General features: G+C 39.2%; 1 protein-coding gene across 1 annotated transcript in view; it reads right to left on the bottom strand.

Annotated features, from left to right (window-relative positions):
- ACER3 (alkaline ceramidase 3) overlaps positions 1-25,423 on the bottom strand; it is a 169,336-nt gene that overhangs the window by 27,421 nt on the left and 116,492 nt on the right. The window contains exon 7 of the mRNA XM_003420075.4: positions 19,076-19,134. Within this exon, the coding sequence (XP_003420123.2) occupies positions 19,076-19,134 (59 nt within the window). The remainder of the gene's footprint in view (positions 1-19,075; positions 19,135-25,423) is intronic.

Below are 25,423 nucleotides of genomic sequence, written 5' to 3'. Positions count from 1 at the left end.
GCTTGTGCCGTACCTGACTGGTACGCTGGCTCCAGGCTCTGGAAACAATCGCTGCTTCCCTGTATTAGTTCGTTCTCCTTCTCTAAATCTGTGTTTGTTGTTCAGGGTTTGTAGATTGTTATGTATGTGATCGATTCACTTGTTTTTCCGTGTCTTTGTTGTAAGAGGGATCCAAGGTAGTGTCTGCCTAGTCCGCCATCTTGGCTCCGCCTTCTTGTCACCATATTTTATTGATAGTTTGGCTGGGTATAGAATTCTTGGTTAGAAATAATTTTCCATTAGAAAATTTAAGGCATCGATCTACTGTCTTCTAGCTTCCAGTTCTTGCTTTAAATATAAAGCCATTCTGACTCCTGAACCTTTGTATGTATACCTGCCTCCCAACTTAAAAGACTTGTGGAATCTTGTTTGTTCTAGTATTCTGAAATTTCATGATGCTGTATTTTGGCGTGGGTCTATTTCCATCCATTGTGCTGAGCATCCAGAGGCTCTTTCAATCTAATAATTCAGGTCCTTCAATTGTTGGATGTTTTCTTGCTGATGGCTTCCTCCATTCCATTTTTTCTGTCCACCCTCCTTTTTTTTTTTTCTTTCAGTGTTGGTCCTTCTATTCTGGCCCAGTAATATCCCTATTAAGGCTCTTGTACTTTCTATTTTTCTCTTTTTTGATCTATACTCAGACTTCTTTAACTCTTTCAATTGACTTTTTCATTTTTTTAATTTCTAAGATCCTTTTTTTTTTTTTTTTGGTGTGTGGATTCTCTGTTTCTTTTTGATAGCATACAATTCCTGATTCATGGAGTCCCTGTGTGGTGCAAATGGTTAAGGCACTTGGCCACTAAACAAATGTTGGCCATTCGAGTCCACCCAGTGGCACTTGGAAGGCAGGCCTGGCAACCTAATTCCAAAAAATCAGCCACTGAAAACCCTATGAAGCAAGTTCTCCTCTGACATACATGGGGTTACCAGAGTCGGAACTGATTTGATGGCACCTGGTTATTCTTGATTCAACACCACACAATTTCCCTAATTTACATCTTCAGTTGTGCCTGGCAAACTCAAGTCTAGGCATTGTTTACTCTTTCTGAAAAACAGACCTCTAGACTTTTGCAGTTGCCCAAATGGTATGGAATAGGTGAAGGGATCTACAGATCTAACAGTTTATTAAACAGGTTTTAACCAAGCTTCCTTATTTTAGACCCCTCCTCTATCTCCGGATTTGGCTGTCTTGGATCAGTTAATCAGTTAGCAGTAGTCCATCTACTTTTCAGCTTCTAAATCTGATTAAGTCTTTTCTTTGTGGGTTTATGCTTTTAAATAAATCTCTTTGCCCTAGTCTTAGCAGGTGTGAAGAAGGTAGCAAAATTAGATACTTGCTGATCTTCAATATTGGATCTTTATTTTTTCTTTCATTACTTTCTGCCATTATTTTTATTGTTTTCATTCTTCATTTCTGTTTGGGTTTATTCTAGTGATATGTTTTCTAATTCATGAAGTTGGATGCTTTTTTATTTCCTTACCTATTTCTAAAGAAAGCATCTAAGGTTATAAATTTCCCTCAAAGAACTATTTTAGCTACATCCTACTTTGTAGTATCTTCATTATGATTCCATTTTAAGTATTTTAAAATTTCCATTATGATTTCTTTCTTTTTCACTTGTGAGGTATTTAGAATTGTGCTTTTAAGTTTGAAACTGTTTGGGCCATTTTGAGTAAGCTTGTCTTGTTTTGTTTAAATTAATTGCACTATGGTCAGAGAACATAATATGCGTAACACCAAATCTTTAAAGTTTGTTGAGCCTTCTTATAAAGCTTAGAGTCTGGTTAATTTAATAATTATCTTATGTATGCTGAAAAGGCTGTGCATTTTCTAATGACTGACTGCATGGTCCAAACGCCCATTAAATCAATTTTTTATTGTGTTATTCAAATATCTATGTCCTTATTAATATTCTTTGAGTGATCTAACATTTACTAAGTAAGCTGTGTTAACATAAGTCAGCACAATAGAGTACTTACCTATTTCTCTTTGTAATTCTTAGAGTTCCTGCTTAAAATTTTGAGTAAAGTTTTAGAATTACCATTTCTCTCTGGTAAAGAGAAATCTCTCCTTAATAATGTAGCAAACACATTCATTTTACATAATGCCTTATGCCTTAACATCTTTTTTCTATTATTAAAATGGCTAATCCAACTTTCTTATGGTCAATATTTATGTGGTATATATATTTTTATATTCCTTTCTTTCAAAATTTCTATGTATTTATGTTTTAACTATGTTTCTTATGAATACCATGAAGCTGGATTTCCCCTCCCCCCACCCCATTTTGACAGTCTTGTCTTTTAACTGCTTGGTTTTTGTCTGTTTCTACTTACTGTGATTGCTGACATGCTTTGAATTATTGCTACCTCCCTATTTTCTGCTGTGTATTGGGCCTGATTTTCTCTGCTTCCTTTTTTCACCTTCTCATGCCTTCTTTTGGATTCAATTTTTAAAATCCCATTTACTTTGCCATGTTTTTAAAATTTATTATGAAATGAAATTTTATTTTTAGTGGTTACTGAAAATTCACACTTAAAATCTAAAATTAATCAATATATACATCTTCTTTCCAGATAACAAGGACTTTGAAACCATAGCATCACTGAGGATTTTTTTTTGAAACTATGTAACTTTTATTATCTTCTTCTATCTTATATTTGTCCACTATTTTAGTTCCATTTTACTTTTTAAATCTCTTAAATTTGATGTTATTTTAAAATAAGTCATATTTCGTTCAAATACTCCCACGGGTTTACCATTTTTTCTCTTTCACTATTACTTTTTGCATTTCAAATCTTCTTCCTGAAGAATGTCTTTTAGAAGGTCTTAAGAGGTATTGGTAAACTCTATCAATTTTTGTTTCTCTCAAAATGTCTTTATTTTACTCTTATTCTTAAAAAGGGTATACAATTCTGAGTTGATGGTTAATTTCTCCTAACATTCTGATGACAACAGTCCACTATGTTTTGGGTTCCATTGTTGCTTTTGATAAGTCTGTTGGAGACTAACTGCTATTCCTTTGTTGATAATATGTCTTTTATCTCTGGATGTGATGCTTCTAAGATCTTTGTCTTTGGTTTTCAGTAATTTTAGTATATTTATCTGGTGGTATCAATAAGGATTCAATTGCATAGGATAGAAATTGGTCTATTTTAAGTAGAAAATAACTTAATATTGGGCATTAGATGCTTTCAAAACCAACAAAAATGTTGAATGAGCAAGATATAGGCTCTCCAGAGCCATGATGCATATCCTAGATTAACAGTAGTAAATGAATGCCTTACACACTACCACTCCGCTTCCTGACTTAATTTGGTTCTAAATTCAAGCTTCACACGAATACACGTGATTCTGAATGCTACCGGGAAACCTACCTGCAAAGGTAATAAGGGAAATATAGCTTTTAGCCTTCTAGCAACCACAGTACAAGAAGGCACACTTGAATAAAGTTGGAATGATGCCGAGTGAGCTAACTTATCATAGCTGCCATATCTGAGAAAGATTTCATTTATCCTGCTTGGAATTTGTTGTTGTTCTTGAAACTGAGGAGCCATGTGTTGTTATCAGTTTTAGAAATTTCTCACCTATTATCTCTGAATACCCTCATTTTTCTTTCTCCATTTTTGCTATTCTCTTCCTTTGGAAATGCAATTTAGACACGTTATTTCTTCATCATGTTTTCTAGCTTGTTTCTTTAGATCCATCTTCCAATTTATTCTCTCTTCAGCTATGTCTAATCTACTTTTCACTTAAATCCACTGAGTTTTTAACTTCAATGATTGTATTTTTTAATTTCAGAAATTCTTTGATTTCTTTTCAAATCTGGCTTTTCATTTTTCAAAACGAAATTGTACTTTGTTCATATTTTCATTCCCTCTTATGTCATTAAACATTTTCTAATTGTTACTTTATACTAAACATCTGATTTAGGGGTTAATTCTCTTTGTTTTCTTCTGACTTGTGCTTATGATGGCTTATTCCCACCTCTGGTTTTGGAACTGTTGATTGCTTACTCATATGTGATATTCATATGTGGGAATCCTGAAGGGTTTATATTAAGGGTGCATTTCTTTGAAAATAATTTGCTTTTCTTTTTTGCAGATACGCTGAATCACTATCAAAGTTGGATCAGTTTGAGTTAATTTTACACTCTGAGGTTTCTCAGACAATGAAGGTTATGTACATTTGAAACACAATCCTTTCTGAATCAAAGTAGTTATTACAATTCTCAGGGGAGTCATTTTTCTTACTTAAAAAAAGGCTAAAAGATAAGTTACCTTGTTAGAGCCCTGTTACTGCAGAGCAGTATTTTTTTTTCTAGCCCAGTCCTTCAATGGCAGTATACTTTTTTGATGATCCTGGTTTTCTGTATATGTAGGCAGTGGTGGGGAAACAGTTTCAACTGTCCCAATTGAATGTGCCAAGAGCTTTGTCTTCTAACTCCCATGAGGCTATTCAAACCTAAAGCTCTAGTTTTCTGGTATTTGCAAATGCTTCAAGTTACTCTAGTTTTCAGCTCCTTCTTTGGACTTGGCCCTATGGAATTTTTTTACTTTCATTTGAGTTATGCACTTAAAAGAATGTTTGAACAGTGCTAAATGACCGCGAAATGCAGATATAAGAAAGAAGCTGGGTCAAGGGAGGTGGAAGAAAAATGTTTTTCTATCATAGGATTTTCACAGCTAAGTACTTTTGTATATGTGTTTCTAAAAGTACTGGTATTCTATCAGACTTGATAAAAGGCAAGGACTGTGTTTTATGCTTCTTTACATACAGGATAAACCCAAAGAAATCCACATCAAGACACGCCATAGTTAAATTTCCGAAAACCAAAGACAAGGAAAAATCTTGAAAGCAGTGAGAGGGAAACAACATGTTATCTGTAGGGAAAAAACGATCTGAATAACAGAGGATTTCTCATCAGAAAACTTGGAAGTCCAGAAAAAAGCGGCACAACTATTTCAAGTTCTGAAAGAAAAGAACTATCAACCTAGAATCCTATATCTGGTGAAAATATCCTTCAAGAATGAAATGGATGTGAGTGGCCACCTAAGATACTCCAGTGTTCTCAGTGGAAGCAAAGAAGAATGAAGAAAACTAAAGACACAAGGGAAAGATTAGTCCAAACGACTAATGGTTCACAACTACCACAGCCTCCACCAGACTGAGTCTAGTACAACTAGATGGTGCCCTGCTACCACCACTGACTGCTCTAATAGCGATCACAATGGAGGGCCCTGGATAGAGCTGGAGAAAAATGTAGAACAAAATTCTAACTCACAAAAAAGACCAGCCTTACTGACCTGACAGAGACTAGAAAAATCCCCAGAGTATGGCCACTGGACACTCTTTTAGCTCAGTCATGAAGTCACTCTTAAGTTAGCCAAAGATTAGACAGGCCCATAAAACAAAACGAGACTAAAGGGGCACACCAGCCCAGGTGCAAGGACTAGAAGGTAGGAGGGGACAGAAAAGCTGGTAATAGGGAACCTAAGGTCAAGAAGGGAGAGCGCTGACATGTCATAGGGTTGTTAACCAATGTCATAAAACAATATGTGTACTGTTTAATGAGAAGCTAGTTTGTTCTGTAAACTTTCATCTCAAGTAAAAAAAAAAAAAAAGAATGAAATGGAAATCAAGACATTTTTTGATGAAGACGAACAAAGAATTCATTGCCAGTAGACCAACCCTAAAAGAACGACTAAGTGCTCTAAACAGAAAGGAAATGATGGAAGAAGGAATATTGGAATGTCAGGAGGAAAAAAGGACAGAAAGAGTAAAAATATAGATAAATACATTTTCCTTCTCTTGAGTTTTCTAAATTACGTTTGATGGTTGAGGCAAAAATTATGATCCTGTCTGATGTGGTTCTAAATGCATGTAGAGAAAATATTTAAGACAATTATATTTTAAACAGGGAAGGGCAAAGAAAATGAGAAGAGAGGGTAAAGTTTCTGCACTTCACTAGAACTGGTAAAATATTAATACCAGTAGACTGTAGTAAGTTATAAATATATAATGAAATAGTGAGAGTAATCACTAAAAAAGCGACACACAGAGAAACATTCACAAACACTATGTTGTTGTGAGGTGCTGTTGAGTCGGTTCCAACTCACAGCAATCATACTGCTCAGACACTGCTCAGTCCTGTGCCATCCTCACATTCATTATTATGCTTGAGCCTACTGTTTCAGCCACTATGTCAATCCATCTCATTAAGGGTCTTCCTCTTTTTCAATGACCCTCTACTTTACCAAGCGTGATGTCCTTCTCCAGGGCCCGTCCCTCCTGATAACATGTCCAGATATGTTAGATGTAGTCTCACCATCCTTGCTTCTAAGGAGCATCTGGCTGTACTTCTTCCAAGACAGGTATGTTCGTTCTTCTGGCAATCCATGCTATGTTCGATATTCTTCACCAATACTACAATTCAAAGGAGTCAATTCTTCTTCAGTCTTCTTTGTTCATTGTCTAGCTTTCACATGCATATGAGGCAACTGAAAACACCATGGCTTGGGTCAGGCGCACCTAGACACCTTTGCTTTTCAACACTTTAAAGAGGTCTCTTGAAGCAGATTCGCCCAGTGGAATTCGCTGTTTGATTTCTTGACTGCTGCTTCCATGGACGTTGACTGTGGACTGAAGTAAAACGAAATACTTGACAACTTTATCTGTTTATCATGATGTTGCCTATTGGTCCAGTTGTGAGGATTTTTGTTTCTTTATGCTGAGGTGTAGTCCATACTGAAAGCTATGGTCTTTGATCTTCATCAATAAGTGCTTCAAGTCCTCTTCACTTTTCACAAGCAGGGTTGTGTTGCCTGCATAACACAGGATGTTAAAAGAGTCTTCCTCCAATCCTGCATTCTGCTTCATGTAGTCCAGTTCCTTGGATTATTTGTACAGCATACAGATTGAATAAGTATGGTGAAAGGATATAACCCTGACACACACGTTTTCTGACTTTAAACCACGCAATATCCCCTTGTTATGTTTGAACAACTGCCTCTTGATCTATGTACAGGTTCCTCGTGAGTAACAAGAGTTCTGGAACTACCATTCTTTGCAATGTTATCCATAATTTTGTTAGGATCCACACAGTCAAATTCTTTTGCATAGTCAATAAAACACAGGCAAACATCTTGCTGGTATTCTCTGCTTCTGGCCAGTATCCATCTGACATCAGCAATGATATCCCTCGTTCTACATCCTTTCCTGAATCTGGCTTGAATTTCTGGCGGTCCCCTGTGGATATACTGCTGCAGCCGCTTTTGAATGATTTTCACCGAAATTTTACTTGCATGAGACATTAATGATATTGTTCAATAATTTCCACATGCAGCTGGATCATCTTTCTTTGGAACAGGCATAAATATGGATCTCTTCTAGTCGGTTGGTCAGGTAGCTGTCTTCCAAATTTCTTGGCATAGATGAGTGAGCACTGCCAGCACTCCATGCTTTTGTTGAAACATCTGAATTGGTATTCGGTCAATTCCTGGAGCGTTGTTTTTCGCCAATGCCTTCAGTGTAGCTTGGACCTCTTCCTACAGTACCATTGGTTCCTGATCACATGGTACCTCCTGAAATGGTTGAATGTTGACCAATTCTTTTTGGTATGACTCTATGTATTCCTTCCATCTTCTTTTGATGCTTCCTGCGTTGTTTAATATTTTCCCTGTAGAATTCTTCAACATTGCAACTCGAGGCTTGAATTTTTCCTTCAGTTTTCAGCTTGAGAAATGCTGAGCATGTTCTGCCCTTTTGGTTTTCTAATTCCAAGTCTCTGCACATGTCATTATAATACTTGGTCTTCTCGAGCTGCCCTTTGAAACCTGATGTTCAGCTTTTTTACTTCATCATTTCTTCCATTTGCTTTAGCTACTCAATGTCCAACAGCAAGTTTCAGAGTTTCTTCTGACATCTATTTTGGTCTTTGATATTCTTTCCTGTCTTTTCAATGACCTCTTGCTTTCTTCATGTTTGATGTCCTTGATGTTGTTCCACAACTCATCTGGTCTTCAGTCATTACTGTTCAATGCATCAAATCTATTCTTGAGATGGTCTCTAAATTCAGGTGGGATATAATCAAAGTTATACTTTGGCTCTTATGAACTTATTCTCATTTTCTTCAGCTTCAGCTTGAACTTGCATATGAGCAATTGATGGTGTGTTCTGCAGTCAGTCCCTGGCCTAGTTCTGACTGACGATATCGCATTTTTCCATTTTATCTTTCCACAGATGTAGTGAATTTGATTCCTTTGTATTCCATCCGGTGAGGTCCTCGTGTATAGTTGCTGTTTATGTCGTAAAAAAAAAAAAAAAAAAAAGGTATTTGCAATGAACAAGTTGTTGGTATTGCTAAATTCTATCTTGAGATCTCTGGCACTGTTTCTATCGACAAGGCCATATTTTCCAACTACCGATCCTTCTTTGTTTCCAACTTTCACATTCCAGTCACCAGTAATTATCACTGCATCCTGATTTCATGCTCGATCAGTTTCAGAGTGCAGAAGGTGGTAAAAATCTTCAGCTTCTTCATCTTTGGCCTTAGTGGTTGGTGCATAAGTTTGAATAACAGTCGTATTAACTGGTCTTCCTTGTAGGTATATGGATGTTATGCTATCACTGACGGCAGTGTATTTCAGAATAGATAGTGAAATGTTCTTTCTGACGATGAATGCAATGCCATTCATCATGATGGTTAAGGTTGTGTGACAATTTGGCTGGGCCATGATTCTCAGTGATTTGGTAGTTGTATGATGTTGTCACTTCCATGATGAGAGTTGATATAATGTGATCACCTTCATGATGGAATCTGCTGTGAGTTGCCAATCAGTTGAAAGAGCGTTTTTCTTGTGTGTGTGGCCTGGATCAAATATAAGTGGACATTCTGGCAAGGCTCATGTGCTTTTGCTCATTCTGGATCCTACAGCTGGCTCCTGTTCATCTGACCTCTAGTTCTTGGGACTTGAGCTAGCAACCTACCTGTGGTCTTGCCTGCCGATCTTGGGATTCATTGATCTTCGCAGCCTGTGAGCAAGAGTCATGCTGTCTGACCTGCTGATCTTGAGCTCGTCAGCCCCTGCAGCTACGTGAATCAAGAGAGGCCGCTATCCTGAACCACGGACTTGGGATGTTCCAGCCTCTACAACTGTGTGAGCGATTTCCTTGATACAGATCTCTCTCTATATATATTTATACATTTTGCTGGTTTTGCTTCTCTAGAGAACCTAGCCTAAGATTCCCAGCATAGTATACCATATAATTGTCTGATTCAAAATGGCCAATACCAGTCCATTTCAGCTCACTAATGCCTAGGACATCGATGTTTATGTATTCCATTTCATTTTTTACAATTTCCAATTTTCCCAGATTCATACTTCGTACATTCCATGTTCCGATTATTCATGGACGTTTGCAGCTATTTCTTCTCATTTTGAGTCATGCCACATCAGCAAATGAAGGTCCCAAAAGCCTGACTCCATGCACATCATTAAGGTCAACTCTACTTTGAGGAGGCCACTCCTCCCCAGTAGTGTTCTGAGTGCCTTCCAACCTGAGGGGCTCATCTTCTGGCACTGTATCAGGCAATGTTCCACAGCTATCCTTAAGGTTTTCAATGGCTAATTCTTTTCAGAAGTAGGCTGCCGTGTCCTTCTTCCTAGTCTGTCTTAGTCTAGATGCTCAGCTGAAACCTGTCCACCATGGGTGACCCTGCCGGCATTTGAATACTGGTGGCATAGCTTCTACCATCACAGCAACACACAAGCCCCCACAGTATGACAAACTGACAGACGCATGGAGGACAAACACTATAGATATACCAATATGGAATTCTAAAATATATTCAAGTAACTCACAGTAAAGCAGGAAGAAAATAGAGAGGTGAAAAACAGAAAATAAAGAGGAAACAAAAAATAAAACAGTAGACTTAAGCCCAATTATATTAATAATGACCTTAACGTAAATGATCTAAATACACCAATTAAAAGAGATTGGCAATGGAACATTATTCCACCAGAAAAAGAAATGAAGTTGTAATATAAGCTACAACATGGCTAAACCTTGAAAACATTATGCAAGGTGAAATAAGTCAGACACAAAAGAACAAATATTGTAAGGCCCCATTTATATGAAATATGTAGAATAGTCAAATACATAGAGACAGAAAGTAGATTAATGGCTACATGGGCTAGCGGAAGAGGGCAATGGGAGTTATTGTTTAATGGGTACAGAGTTTCTATTTAGGGTAATGGAGAAGTTTTGGAAACAAGTAGTGGTGATGGTTGCATAACATTGTGAGTGTGATTAATGCCACTGAGCTGTATACTTAAAAATAGTTAAAATGGTAAAATCTTATATTGTGTATATTTTACCACAATAATAATAAAAAAAAAATGGACCAACTACAAGGAGGATTAAAGACATAGATGTACAGAGATAGATATTGGAAGAGTGGATTAAAAAACATGACCCAACTACATGATGTCCAAAGGAAACTCACTTCAAATACAATGATACAGGCAGGTTGAAAGTGAAAGAACAGTAAAAGATATATCATGTAAACTTTATATTAAAGAAAACAATATTAATAAACGGCTATACTAACATCAGAAACCCTGGTGGCGTAGTGGTTAAGTGCTACAGCTGCTAACCAAAAGGTCGGCAGTTCCAATCCACCAGGTGCTTCTTGGAAACTCTACGGGGCAGTTCTACTCTGTCCTATAGGGTTGCTATGAGCCGGAAATGACTCGACGGCAACAAGTTTGTTTGTTTTTAATACTAATATCAGATAGAGTAGACTTCAAAGAAATTTGTTAGAGACAGAAAGGGACATTACATAATGGCAAAAGGGTCAATCCACCACAAAGAAACAGCGATTCTAAATGTCTATGCACCAAACAATAGAGCTGCTAAATATGTGAAATGAAAACTGATAGAACAAAGGAGAAATAAACAAACCCGCAATTATGTTCAGAGACTTAAACAACTCTCTCTTAACAATTGGTAGAACACCTAGACAGAACATCAACAAGGATACAGAAGAACTCAACAACCTCAATATGCAATAAAGGGTTAACTCAGAGGACTTTGGTTACACTTAACTCAGAAGACTTCGGGTGCACAAATACTGTAGATTGCAAAGAAAGGACTGGCCCCTGACTGGTTCCTGGCAGAAAGTCTCTAAGACTTTGGAATATCCTGCCTGATAAGAGTGTTCTTGTATAACTGAGACCTTGGCCATGCAGGTGATTTATGTTAATAATGTGACTTATAGTGAATACCTTGTTTTTGTTCACCTGGGGCCCTGGGCCACACTGTATCAGTTTGACCTCTAGTAGGGCTAGAGTAAGAGTAGCTTAGGTTAGCCATATGGGTGCACAAGGCCTATGTGACTAACCCCCGATGACCACGCTGGACCGCAATACTCAGGTGAGGTCCCCTAGTTGGCAATACCTATATGTGTTTTCACACATCGTTGCTGGGAAAATTAGGCACTGTCTAATCAACTCCTCCGGGAGAGGACAACTGGAAGCTTGCACCTGGCTTCTCCTAGACTCTGCACTATATGACTTTCCTTTGCTTATTTTAATCTGTATCCTTTCACTGTAATAAACAGTAACTATAAGAGCAAAAAAAAAAATTTTTTTTTTTATAAGAGCTTTTCTTAGTTCTGTGAGTTCTTCTAACAAATCATCAAAACTGAGGGTGGTCTTGGGGACCCAAATATAACCACCAACCAATAGGATTTAATCGACATTTATTTTTAGGACATTCCATTTAGCAAGAGTAGAATACACATTCTTTTCAAGCACCCATGGAACATAAATCAAGACAGACCCACTGGGAGGATGTCCCTTCACCACTGTCCTTTAGGGAGGTCCCAGAAAGGGGTTGTAGCCCTGCTGCTGTCCACTTTCAAGTGATGCCTGCATATCACGCAGAACCATCTGTAAACCAGACAGAAGTTTTTTCCTTTTTCAGTCAACTGATCATAAGGAACTCCCCATGAGGCCAGAGGTGCAGACTGGGAGAAGGAAGGTAATGTGACAGGAGTGGAGACCATAGGCATTTGGGGCACTTCTTCATGCAACTTGCTTGTGCCTTCAGGTCCTGCTAGGCTCGATCTCATCACTGGCATTTAATGATGGAATGCTGCTGTGCACGTCCAACTTTATGACATTCTGGGTCAGAGGACACCCAGTTCATGCTGGGCAGCTCAGGCCACATGGTGACTTGCTATCCCATGGTTAAGCGTTCAGTCTCTACTAAGGCCCAATAACAAGCCTAAAGCTGTTTCTCAAAAGGAGAGTAGTTATCTGCAGAGGATGGCAGAGCTTTACTCCAAAATCCTAAGGGTCTGCACTGTGATTCACCAATAGGGGCCTGTCAAAAACTCCAAACAGAATCTCTGTCTGCCACTGACACTATAAGCACCATTAGATTAGCTGGACCATACGGCCCAAGGAGCAGAGCAGCTTGCACAGCAGGCTGAACCTGTTGCAGAGTTTTCTCTTGGGTCTGGCCCCACTCAAAATTAGAAGCTTTTTGAGTCATGTGATAAATAGGCCAGAGCAGCACACCCAAATGAAGAATATGTTGCCTCCAAAATCCAGAGGCCCACTAGGTGTTGTGCCTTCTTTTTAGTTGTGGGAGGGGCCAGATGCAACTTATCCTTCACTTTAGGAGCAATATCTTGACATACCCCACACCACTGTACCCCTAGAAATTTCACTGAGGTGGAAGGCGCCTCAATTTTTGCGGGATTAATTTTCCACCCTCCTGCGTGCAAATGTTTTACCAATGAGTCCAGAGTCACTGACACTTCTTTCTTACCAGGTCCAATCAGCATTATGTCATCAATGTAATGGACCAGTGTGATGTCTTCTGGAAGAGGAGCCAATCAAGGTTCCTGCAGACTACATTATGACATAGGGCTGGAGAGTTGATACAGCTCTGAGGTAGGCAACTGAAAAGTGTATTGCTGGCCTTGCCAGCTGAAGGCAAACTGCTTCTGGTGGTCTTTCAAAACAGGTACGGAGAAAAAGGCATTAGCCAGATCTATAGCTGAACACTATACGCCATGAGATGTATTAATTTGCTCAAGCAATGAAACCATATCTGGAACAGCAGCTGTAACTGGAGTCACCACCTGGTTAAATATTTGATAATTGTGTCATTCTCCAAGATCCACTTGTTTTCTGTACAGGCTAAACAGCCTAGTTGAATGGGGATGTGGTGGGACTCACCACTCCTGCATCTTTCAAGTCCTTGATGGTGGCAGTAATCTCCGCAATTCCTCCAGGGATGCAGTGTTGCTTTTGGTTTACTATTTTTCTAGGTAGGGGCAGTTCTAATGGCTCCCACTTGGCTGTTCATACCATAATAGCCCTTACACCACGTCATAGATTGGATTATGTCCCCCCAAAAATGTGTTTATCAATTTGGCTGGGCCATGATTCCCAGTATCGTGTGGTTATCTTTAATCTTGTGATTGTAATTTTATGTAAAAGAGGATTAAGGTGGGATTGTAATAGCCTTACTAAGGTTACATCCCTGATCCAATGTAAAGGGAGTTTCCCTGGGGTGTGGCCTGCACCACCTTTTATCTTACAAGAGATAAAAGGGAAGCAAGCAGAGAGTTGGGGATCTCATACCATTAAGAAAGCAGCACCAGGAGCAGAGTGCATCCTTTAGGCCCAGGGTCCCTGCACCTGAGAAGCTCCTCAGCCAGGGGAAGATTGAGGACAGGGACCTTCCTCCAGAGCAAACAGTGAGGGAAAGGCTTCCCCTGGAGCCGATGCCCTGAATTTGGACTTTTAGCCTACTTTACTGTGAAGAAATAAATTTCTCTTTGTTAAAGCCAACCACTTGTGGTATCTCTGTCATGGCAGCATTAGATGACTAAGACACTCCATTTGTCAGGGATTCAATTTGGGGGTTCTGCCAGTTGCTGACTATACCTATTCCAATTATGCATTCCTGAACTAGGGAAATCACTACAGGATGGGTCCGGGGACCCACTGGACCTGCTGTGAGACGGACATGAGCCAAGACTCCATTAATAACCTGACCTCCATATGCCCCGACTCTGACTGGTGGGCCACAGTGACATTTTGAATCTCCTGGAATTAGCGTCAGTTCAGAGCCAGTATCCAGTAATTCCCAAAAAGTCTGATTATTTCCTTTTCCTCAATGAACAGTCACTCTTGTAAAAGGCCATAGATCACTTTGGTGAAGGCTGGGAGAAAGATTAACAGTTTAAGTTTTTGGCAGTGCACTGGAGTCTTTCCTTAAGGGGATCTGGCCTCCCCTTTAATCAAGGGGTTGTAGGTCTTTAAACCTGAGCGAGTCTGGGAATTGACTGAGGGACCCTGACTCTCTTTGCTGGTGAGTAGAGTTAGACTGCTGTTCACTTGACCTGGAATTCATCTACCTGTACAGAGCAAGTAAATATTTAGATTTCCTATCTATTTCACTCCTAGAGACACCACGACTAAGTAGCCAATACCGTAAGTCCATATGAGTCAGGCTTTTCTGATTACCGTACTGACTTCGCTGTCCATTATGGTAACCAGCCCCACCTTGTCTTTGTCAAATGAGTGCTGCCACTTGGATCTTACCACGATGGGGTCCAATCAACCCCATTGTAGTTCCATGTCTTAATTCAGTTACGGCAGTTGCCACTGTCTAGTCTGACTTACAAAAAATAGCAATCACAGCAGTCTTCAAGGATGCTGGAGCTCCCTTCACAAATTTGTTCCTCACTATTGTGGTAAAAGGTGTGTCCTCTGGGCACTCCATATGTGGGTCTCTGGGTCTAACCTGATAAATCCACTTTAGCATGTCAATTTCCCTAAGCCTTTGGATACCTTCTTCTACAATATTCCAAGGCAAGTCTGGTACTTCAACTTGATTTAGTGTAGGTCACTGTGTAATCCATGTTTCAGTGACCCAACCAAATAATCTATTAGATCCTTTCCTAACTTCTGGAGCTAAAGCATTAGATGAAGAATCTGTGCTTGGTGGGACCATATTAATAAACTCAGAATGATTCATCTTTATGTGTCTTGCACTGTTATCCCACACCCTCAACAGCCATTCCCACACACATTCCCTAGGTTTCTGTTTGTATATCTTAGAAAAGTCAAACAGTTCTTTTGGAGTGTAGTGTACCTCCTCTTGGGCCACACTTTGTACTTCACCTTTTGGGGCTCACTGGGACTTAAATCTAGTTATAGGTCTAGAAGACAAAATTGGTGGTGGGGAAATGTTTTCAGAACATTCATTACTGTCTTGTAAAACATCTGCCTCAGGTGATGCCCCAGGCAATGACTTAAACAACTACTCTTGAGATGCAGCTGGGTTAATCTCATTACATGGGGTAGAGGGGCTAACAGTTTTACTGGGGAGGGTGGTTTAGCAGACACACATGGAGTAATCTCTTCAGATGGGAGTGAGAAGGCAGGAGTGATTCAATGGAATTTAGGGGTTCAGTGTCTCAGCTTCTTGATTATCTGCCCATATGCCCCCATCCCAAGTTTTAGGATCCCATTTCTTCCCAATCAATGCCCTCACTTTAACTTCAGACACCTCTTGAGGTTGACTGTTGAGTTGGCATTGTAATTCAGCCACTCTTATGATTAAGACTCTGGGTTTGGTTTTCGGCAATATCAGCTCTGTTACTACAAGAAATAAGGCTTTGTTTCAAGGCATAAGTGGAAACTTTGAGGTCATTTATGTGGCACTTCAGCTTTGACTCTGAAGCCCTCAGCTCATCTCTTTCTTTCACCAGTTTGTTTAGGGAAAGTAGGACCAACCAACCAGCTTCTTTATACTTCTCATTACAACAAAATTGTAGAAAGGTATCATACATACAATCACCCAGAGCCTCACCTTTCACCAATACCTGATTTATTTGTGGTGATTTTTTGTGTACTTTTACTGCCATCTGTCATGGATTGAATTGTGTCCTCTAAAAATATGTATCAAGTTGATTAAGCCATGATTCCCAGTATTGTGTGGTTGTCTTCCATTTTGTGATCGATATAGTTTTCTCATGTGTTATAAATCCTAATCTCTGCCTGTGGTTAATGAGGCAAGATTAGATTATGTTCAAGAAAAGGATGGGGTGTAACACCCTTGCTCTGGTCAGGTCCTTGATCCAATATAAAGGGAGTTTCCCTGGGGTGTGGCCTACACCAGCTTTTATCTTATAAGAGATGAAAGGGAAGAAGCAGAAAGCAGAGGGACCTCATACCACCAAGAAAGAAGTACTGGGAGCAGGGCACATTCTTTGGACCCAGGGTCCCTGCGCAGAGAAGCTCCTCAGTCAGGGGAAGACTGATGACAAGGACCTTCCTCCAGAGCCGACAGAGAGAGAAAGTCTTCTCCTGGAGCTGATGCCCTGAATTTGGACTTCTAGCTTATTAGACTGTGAGAAAATAAATTTCTCTTTGTTAAAGTCATCCACCTGTGGTATTTCTGTTATAGCAGCACTAGATGACTAATACACCACCTCACACCATGCGTTAGCAGTGCCCTCTTTATTACTGGAAGCAGAGTCATCAACATCTTTAAGACTAACCAGACTTGAGAACCAATTTAGAAAACTCATCCTTACAATTTTGTTTCTCTAGAACCACTCTCGGTACCAAATGTCTTAGGCTGGGTTCTCTAGAGAAGCAAAACCAGTAAAGCGTGTAAGCATATATATAGACAGATTTGTATCAATGAAATGGCTCACACAGTTGTAGAGGCTGGAACATCCCAAGTCTGTGGGTCAGGATAGAGGCTTCTCCTGATTCACGTAGCCAAAGGGGCTGGCAAATCCAAGATCAGTTGGTCAGAGAGCGAGGCTCTTGTTTACAGGCTGTGAAGATCAATGAATCCCAAGATCAGCAGGCAAGATTGCACGTAAGCTGCTAGCTCAAGTCCCGAGAACTGGAGGTCAGACGAACCGGCGCCAGCTGCAGGACCCAGAATGAGCAAAAGCCCATGTGCCTTGCCAGAATGTCCACTTATATTTGATGCAGGCCACATGCCCAAGGAACTCCCTTTCAACTGACTGGCAACTTACAGCAGATCCCATCATAGACGTGGTCACATTATATCAAATCTCATCAGGAAAGTAATCATAAGATCATATAACTACCAAACCACTGAGAATCATGGCCCAGCCAAGTTGACACACAACCTTAACCACCACAAGAACTTTGAAAGAAAAAAAAAAAAAACAACATAGGAGAAAATCTTTGGGATCTAAGACTAGGCATAGTGTTCTTAGATTTGACACTAAAAGCACAAAACTTAAGAGGAAAATTGATATAAATTGGACCTCACCGAAGTTTGCCCTGTGAAAAGATCCTGTAAAGAGGATGAAAAGACAAGCTGCAGGAGGAAATATTTGCAGATCACATATCTGACAAAGAACTAGCATCTAGAATATATAAAGAACTCTTAAATCCCAACCATTAAATAAAATAAACAATCCTATTAGAAAATGGGCAAAAGACACAGATAGACAATACTCTGAAGAGGATATACAGATGGAAAATAAGCACACAAAGAGATGTTCAACATTTTTGGTCATTAGAGAAACACAAATTAAAACTACAATGAGATATCATTACACACCTATTAGAATGGCTAAAATAAAGTGACAACCCTAAATGCTGGCGAGGATATAGAGGCACTGGATCCTCATACGCTGTTTGTGCGAATATAAAATGGTACAGCCACTTTGGAAAACAGCTCGCACTTAAAAAAAAAAAAAACTAAACTAAACATGCAAAGAACATGCAAAGAACATACAACCCAGCAATTCTACTCCTGGACATTTATTCCAGAGAAAGGAGAATTTATGTTCACACAGAAACCTATACACAAATGTCCATGATTTGTAGGTTTGTTCTCTTTTTTATTTTTTAATTAAACTTTTAATTTTGAGATAATTGTAGACGTGCATGCATTTGTAAGAAATAATATAGAGAGATCCCCTGTACCTTAGCTCAAAAATGGAAACCCAAATGCCTTTCAATAGGTGAATGGTTAAACCGTAGTACATCCATACCATGACTACTACTCAGGAATAAAAAGGAATGAACTATTAATAGCCAACAACTTGGATGAATCTCCAGAGAAGTAGGCTGAATGCAAAAGCCAATCCAAATGCTATATACAATATGACTCCATTTACGTAACACTTTTGAAATGATAAAATTATAGAAATGGAGAACAGGTTAGTAGTTGCCGGGAAGGAAGTAGATGTGGCTATGAACAGGCAACACAGGGACCCTTGTGGTGATGGTATTGTTCTGCATCTTGGCTGTTACCACTGTGAAATGCTGGTTGCTATACTGTACTGTAGTTTTGCAAGATGTTACCATTGGAAGAAATTGGGTAAGAGGTACAGAGGATCTCTTTATATTATTTCTTACAAATGCGTGTGCTTCTACAATGATCTCAGAATTAAAAGTTTAATTAAAAAACAAAAAAGAGAACAAACCCACAAATCATATTATTTATTTACGAGCACCTGCTATACGGCCAGGCCCTATTTAAGGTACTCACACGAATGTTATTTCTTATTTAATCTTCATGAACTCTATAAAAATTATGTCCGTTTCCCAAATGTTTCACGGGACATTGATTCTTCTTGACATCAGTGGTCTTCCTTGAGAGGTGTCACGTAAAAAGTTCCCTAGTCAAGCAGGTTTGAGAAACAGGAGTTTTCAAGTTTTTAAGTATATTAAGGTACCCTATACATATTCAAAAGAAGGCCATCATACACAGCCTTCCTCATATTTCTTTGATTTCAGAACTCTTGCTTTCATGTAACACCTATTAACAACTTGCTTGAAGAACTAGTATTCTTCGCGATATGCCATAATAAATGTTGAGTTATAGTTTCCTATTAACATCCCTGCTGGAGCTGGGTTTTATTGTGTTATTTAAATTTAGGCTATAGTTCTACTGTTTTAAGTCTGGCCACACTCTATAATCATAGTGTTGATGATCCAAACTACTTACCATGTAACAATATAAACAGATCGTAGTACTAAGGTGAAGACCAACACTCCATACATGACCTGAACAAGAAAGGAAAATGAAATTAGTTGATTGACAAAGGAAGGGTACTTTGCCTACAAAAACAGCCCTCCTGACCAAATGTAAACATTTCTTAACCTTTAATTACATTTTAAAGAATACAATTAAAAAAAAAAATTTAACAAGGAGTCATGTCAACCTCAGAGGAATAATTAAGAGCCTTCTTGTAAATAACTAGTATCAGAAGTCCTATGTTAATTTTAATCCTCGAAGGTTAAATGAAGTTTCAAGTATCTGTTGGAACCTGAACGAAGGCTGTAATTTTGCCTCATACTCCCTAGCACCCTCCTTCTCTTTAGCTTCACTTTCAGCAAATGACTGTGCTTCCTATTTTACAGAAGACTATGAACCTAAACTCTTTAAACTCTCCTCCTATGTGTCTCTACATTCTCAAGCACCCTCCCCATGTATTCTCTCTCCATCCCTAGTCTCTAAAGATAGAGGTGACCACTTCTTGACCAAGGCAAGTCTATTCCCCTGGGTTCTTTACTCTGTATGCTCCCATATCCTCTTAGATCTGGCTCCATCTATTAACCTCTCCTTCTTCTATAAAAAAAACTAAAATTTTTTTTTTTTTTTTATTAAGCATTAAATGCATACTCAAACGAAAACCCAGTGCCGTCGATTCTGATTCATAGCAACCCTACAGGAGAGGGTAGAACAGCCAAGGAATGCCTGGTGGATTCGAACTGCTGACCTGTTTGTTAGCAGACATAGCTCTTAACCACTACACCACCAGGGCTTCTGGACGGGTACTATAACCTGGGAAATTTATCACAAGAGGAAGATTTAACTCTAATTTAATCATTCTCTAATCTGTTCTTCATAATGCTGCCAAAATAGTCTTTCTAACAGGCAAATCTAACTCTCTCATTCTTTTTCAGTCTCCATCTCCTGTCCTACAGGTTTCAATGTAAACTAGCATGGCATTTGAGGCCTTGACCTGACTCCTACCTACCTCTTGAGCTATTATCTCTTATCTCTAGAATCTTAAAATATACCCATAGAAACTATTTGTGGTCTCTCTATTAAACAGAATACAACAAATATTTATTGAGCACTGTACTAGGCCCTGGGGATATAATGGTATGAGTAAATGGCTAACATCAGGCCTGGACAAATCAAACCTGCCTGAGGATGATCTCGGTTTTCCAGCACCTTGGATACAGCAGAGTTAAAATAAATGGAGAATGTTCTATCTGCTTTGGTAGCTGGAAGGACTGCACCCAGGTTGGAGGCTTTGGGCCTGCATGAGAGCAATATAAAAGGTATCCTATATAAAGATTGGTAGGAAAAAAGGGCTGTAGCTTCCCACTACACTTAGCTCTCATCCTAGGCAACTATATGTGGGTGAGGGGGCAAAAGAAGCTATGTATACAGATAGTTCTGACTCCTGATGAAATGAAGATGCTATACCTCCTGTATCCCCCACTTTGCATCCTCCACAAAGCTAAGTGAACACATTATTAGATTGAAACTTACTAAAGCCTTATTGCTATCTCGAATCCATAACTGCAGCTGTATTTCTGTAAATGGCGCACAAGAAAGGCATGATTCCTGCTCTCATGACAATTACAATCTAATGAGAGAGACAAGTAACCAGGCAATTATAGTATTATAACTCGGTGACAGGGACTGTATAGAGTACTCTGCGCACAGGAAGGCCACCTAATCTAGACTTAGGGGGCTGAAGAAGCTTTTCATAGAAGATGTTTAATTTTATATCTAAAGTATGAGTTAGTCACTGCAGTGGGTTAACTACTTTTGTGTGTGGCCTTTCTAGCCGTGGTCTTATAACTCCCACCCAGGTAAGTGGGTGGGACTGTGTGATAGGGTAACTGTGGCCTACCAAGGAGAATGGTTAGTTTTGCCTTAAAAGAGAGCCAACTCTAGAGCAGAGAGGAGGAGTCTACCACCACCAAGGAAGGAAAGACCCAGTAGCAGGAGACGGTGGGGTGGGTTTCCGGCCCAAGCAGAGAAGAGGCTGAGTGCCTTTGGGCAGAGACTCGTGGCCAGGGACGGAAGTGCCTGCGAGCACAGCTGGGGAGAGGCTGTCCTGATGAAAGAATTGTATCCTGAGTGTTCCTGAGCCTGAACCGTAACTGTTGCTTCCATTATAATAAACCCTCTAATTGTGAGTATGGTCTTTGAGTTCTGTGCAGCCATTGCAATGAATTATTGAACCCAGCAGAGAAGTAGAAAGTGCTGCGTGAGGGACGGTTAGTGTCAGAATTAGTAAAGGTGGAGGGGAGAGGCAGCTTGTCTGGCCTCCACCTCATGGAAGTCAGCCTTGCATTATTATCTCGGTTTTCCTTTCCCCTCGTGGGGTTGGAGGAGGCCAGACACTGCATCCATGCCGTTTTTATAGTCATGTTAAAAGAAGGTGGAAAAGAGTTACGAGAATAACCTATTCTGGGGACCAGAATAAAGAAGCCTGGAGTCTACTGTGGGAGGGAGGAGTGGGGAAAGTGAAGAGGTAAGCAGAGTTCAAGTCTGGCCTTTCATATAACGTTAAGGAGTAGTATTTATTTTAGGAGCAATGGGAGGTCAGTGAAGGTTGCAGCAGCAGTTCAATATGATCAGACTTGTACTAGAAAGATGTCCCTGTCTTGCTGGATGGGGAACGATTTAGAGGGAGATCAGAGTGACAGGAAGCAGATCAATGACAAGGTTATTGCAACAATCACGGTGAGATACGGGGACCTGAACCAGGGATGTATCAGAGGGAATGGAGAGAACTGGACAGATTAGGGAAATATTTAGGGCTTGGATTGATACTTAATTTGATATGGGAGTCAGGAAGCAGGAAAGTTAAGGATGATGGCCTGGTTTATAGCTTAGGCAATTAGATGCATGGCCAAATTGTTTACTGAAATTGGGAAAATATGAAGAGAAGAAAGACTGAGGAGAAAAATGGTGAGTTCATTTCTAGGTGTTCTCAGAGTTTGAGGTGCCAGTGAGATATCCAAGTAGAGATCTCTAGCAGAAGTTGGATATCTGGGCTTAAAGCTCAGAAGGAAAATTTGAGCTGGGGAAATGGATTTCTACATCATAAGCATATAGAAGTCATGGGGAATGGATTACTCAGGAAGTATTTGAACATATCAAACGATAGGTTAAGAAATGAACCTACATTGGGGCAGTACAATGGGGCTTTTTCAAAATGACTCTTTTCTCCAGAATCTTTCCCTCTTTCCACATACCCCCACCTCGTCACAGACACACACACACACACACTCACACACACAAACTGCTAGTGGCTTATCCAGTAACCATTCTCTTCTGATTTTATGAAGACTGATTTTACTCAGCTGGCAATATGTCCAGCTATAAAAACTTGACTTCCCAGGCTTCCTTGGAGCTAGAGATGGTCACATGACCTTAGCAATTTTTTCTAAGAAAATACAATATTATAGATAATCACTAGTCTAGTTAAAATTAATTAAAAAAAAATACAATCATAAAATACATACCTTTTCTGCTCCCTTAAAATTTTTATCTAGCAATATATATTTTTAGAGTGAAGTTTTATATCTTTCTATATTTAATAATTTTTTTCAGTCCCTAAGCTCTAAATACTATGAATGTTATTTTGTTTTCTCTCTGTTAAAGCATCCTGGAAATACGCTGTGTGTAAACCAAGACCTCAGAGAACTTAAAGCCTAAGAAAAAAGTTGGTTGTGTTTTTGTTCATCAGGAAAGGGGAACTAAAGCACATTGAGAAAAACAGAAAAAGACAAAACTGTTTTGTCCTGTGAGTTGGCATTATGATGCCTATATGGAAAAAATTGAAAATGGGTGAAAATGAGCAGTAAAAGAGGGAGTATTAAGTGGGATCTAGCTGTCATAATGAATATTGAATATACCATGGACTGCCAGAAGAACGAACACATCTGTCTTGGAAGAAGTACAGCCAGAGTGCTCATTAGAAGCAAGGATGGTGATTCATCTCACATACTTGGGACATGTTATCAGGAGGGACCAGTCCCTGGAGAAAGACATCATGTTTGGTAAAGTAGAGGGTCAGCAAAAAAGAGGAATACCCTCTACGAGAAAGACTGACACAGAGGCTGCAACAATGAGCTCAAGCATAAAATGATTGTGAGGATGGCACAGTACCAGGTAGTGTTTTGTTCTATTGTTCATAGGGTGTCTATCAGTCAGAAGTGACTTGGCGACACCTAAGAACAACTGTCATATGGGAACTTAGAAATAGCACATATACAATAAATATTTTGATGATAATGGGGTAGACTGATTTTCAATATTTCTTCAGAGTTAATATTCTCCATGATTCATTCCTCTGGTCTGTTCCTTGGATTAAGTCAAAACATGGTGAAGACTTCCAAAGAACCTATCAGTTTATTTTTTACCAAATGCTTATTGAATACCAACTGAGTGCAAGGCATTGGACTAGGCATTCATCATTCAAAGATGAAAAGACAGTATTCCTCACCACAATTAGCTCAGTCTAACAGAAGAGAGATGTAATAAAATACCTAGCATCTGAATCTGGCTTCTAAATTACATTCTCCACTAAAAGGAGCCAGGGCTCCACAGAGAAATGGCTGATTCTAAGCCTAGGGCAGGCAAAGAACAAAATGAGCCTGGAACGCCTTGTGTCAAAAAGTAAAGAATACTCAGAATGATGAGGACATGTCAAAAGGATATAACACCAGCTTGAAAGGACACCACTGGCCAAATTTGACAGTTTGTACACCAAAGAAAATAATGAAAGCAATGAATTATAATCCACTGAATAAAATAGGAATACATGAGTCCACAGACATATAAATAGAGAATTCATGTAATGCTTTCATAAGTCTCACAGTACTTCACTACAAAATTCTTATTAATCATGAAGAGACAAAGAGTAACCTTACAGTGAAGTCTGGGAGACACTATCTTAATCAAGTAATCAAAGTTAATATCACCAGTAATGGACAAATGAAAGTCGCGTGCCACCTGACAGGTTGCAATGAGAAGAACACAGCATATTTCTGTGCTGGTCCTGCTAAAAATGCACAACTGGAATGTAACCATGAGAAAACATCAGGCAAATCCAAACTGAGGGACAGCCTACAAAATAACTGGCCTGAATCAAAAGTGACGGGATCATAAAAGTCAAGAAAAGAGTAAGGCACAGGCTCCAGAACGGAGACTAAAGATGCATGAAACTGAAGCAATAAATGCAAATTACTGCGACAACTGGCAAAATGTGAACAGGCTCTGAGGATTTTGATGGCTGTATTAGAGTTGTGTAAGGAATAAACACTGGAGTGTACCCCAACATGATGGCAACATAATATCAAACGGTTCAGGGGAAAAATGTTCTTAGTACTGTTCTTGCAACTTTTCTGTAAGCCTGATATTGTTTAAAAGTAAAAATGGGAGAATTATGTTCTAATCCATCCGGATAACTATTAACTTCATACTCCAACCTCCAGAGGGAGCTCAAGCTTTTCATTCTAGGAGAAAAGCATTCAGTTCATCAGTATAGTTCAAAAGAACAGTTCATCAGACTGGAAGATCAGGTAGGAATTTGTGGACAAAGTCCCAGTGAGTGGGAACCTGTGGTAGTCATAGGTAATAAGATTTAGGCATATGCATTTTGAATTTGTAATAGCTTCACTCATTATATTAATGACAGCCAATTGACCAGATATGTTAAAGACCTTTTAATAGAAAAAACCATGGGTATAGCTGGCGGATCTAGATTTTTCTACTTTCTGATTACTACCTCACTATGTAACCTATAAAAGCTCAATACCATCAGTCAGAACAAGGCAAGGGGCCAACTGTGGATCAGACCATTAATTACTCTTATGCAAGTTCAAACTGAAACTGAAGAAAATTAGAACAAGTCCACAAGAGCCAAAGTACACCTTGAGTATATCCCACCTGAATTCAGAGACCATCTCATAAATAGATTTGACGTGTTGAACACTAATGACCGAAGACCAGACAAGTTGTGGAATGACATCAAGGATATCATACATGAAGAAAGCAAGAGGACATTAAAAAGACAGGAAAGAAAGAAAAGACCTAAATGGATGTCAGAAGAAATTCTGAAACTTGCTCTTGAATGTTGAGTAGCTACGGCAAAAGGAAAAAATGATGAAGTAAAGCAGCTGAACAGAAGATTTCAAAGGGCGGCTGGAGAAGACAAAGTAAAGTATTATGATGACATGTGCAAAGACCTGAAAATAGAAAACCAAAAAGGAAGAACACGCTCAGCATTTCTCAAGCAGAAAGAACTGAAGTAAAAAT

This window comes from Loxodonta africana, chromosome 7 (assembly GCF_030014295.1).
Source record: "Loxodonta africana isolate mLoxAfr1 chromosome 7, mLoxAfr1.hap2, whole genome shotgun sequence".
NCBI classification, from domain to species: Eukaryota; Metazoa; Chordata; class Mammalia; order Proboscidea; family Elephantidae; genus Loxodonta; species Loxodonta africana.
Note: the sequence above shows the minus strand (reverse complement) of the source record. Positions and strands in the feature narration are given on the sequence as shown.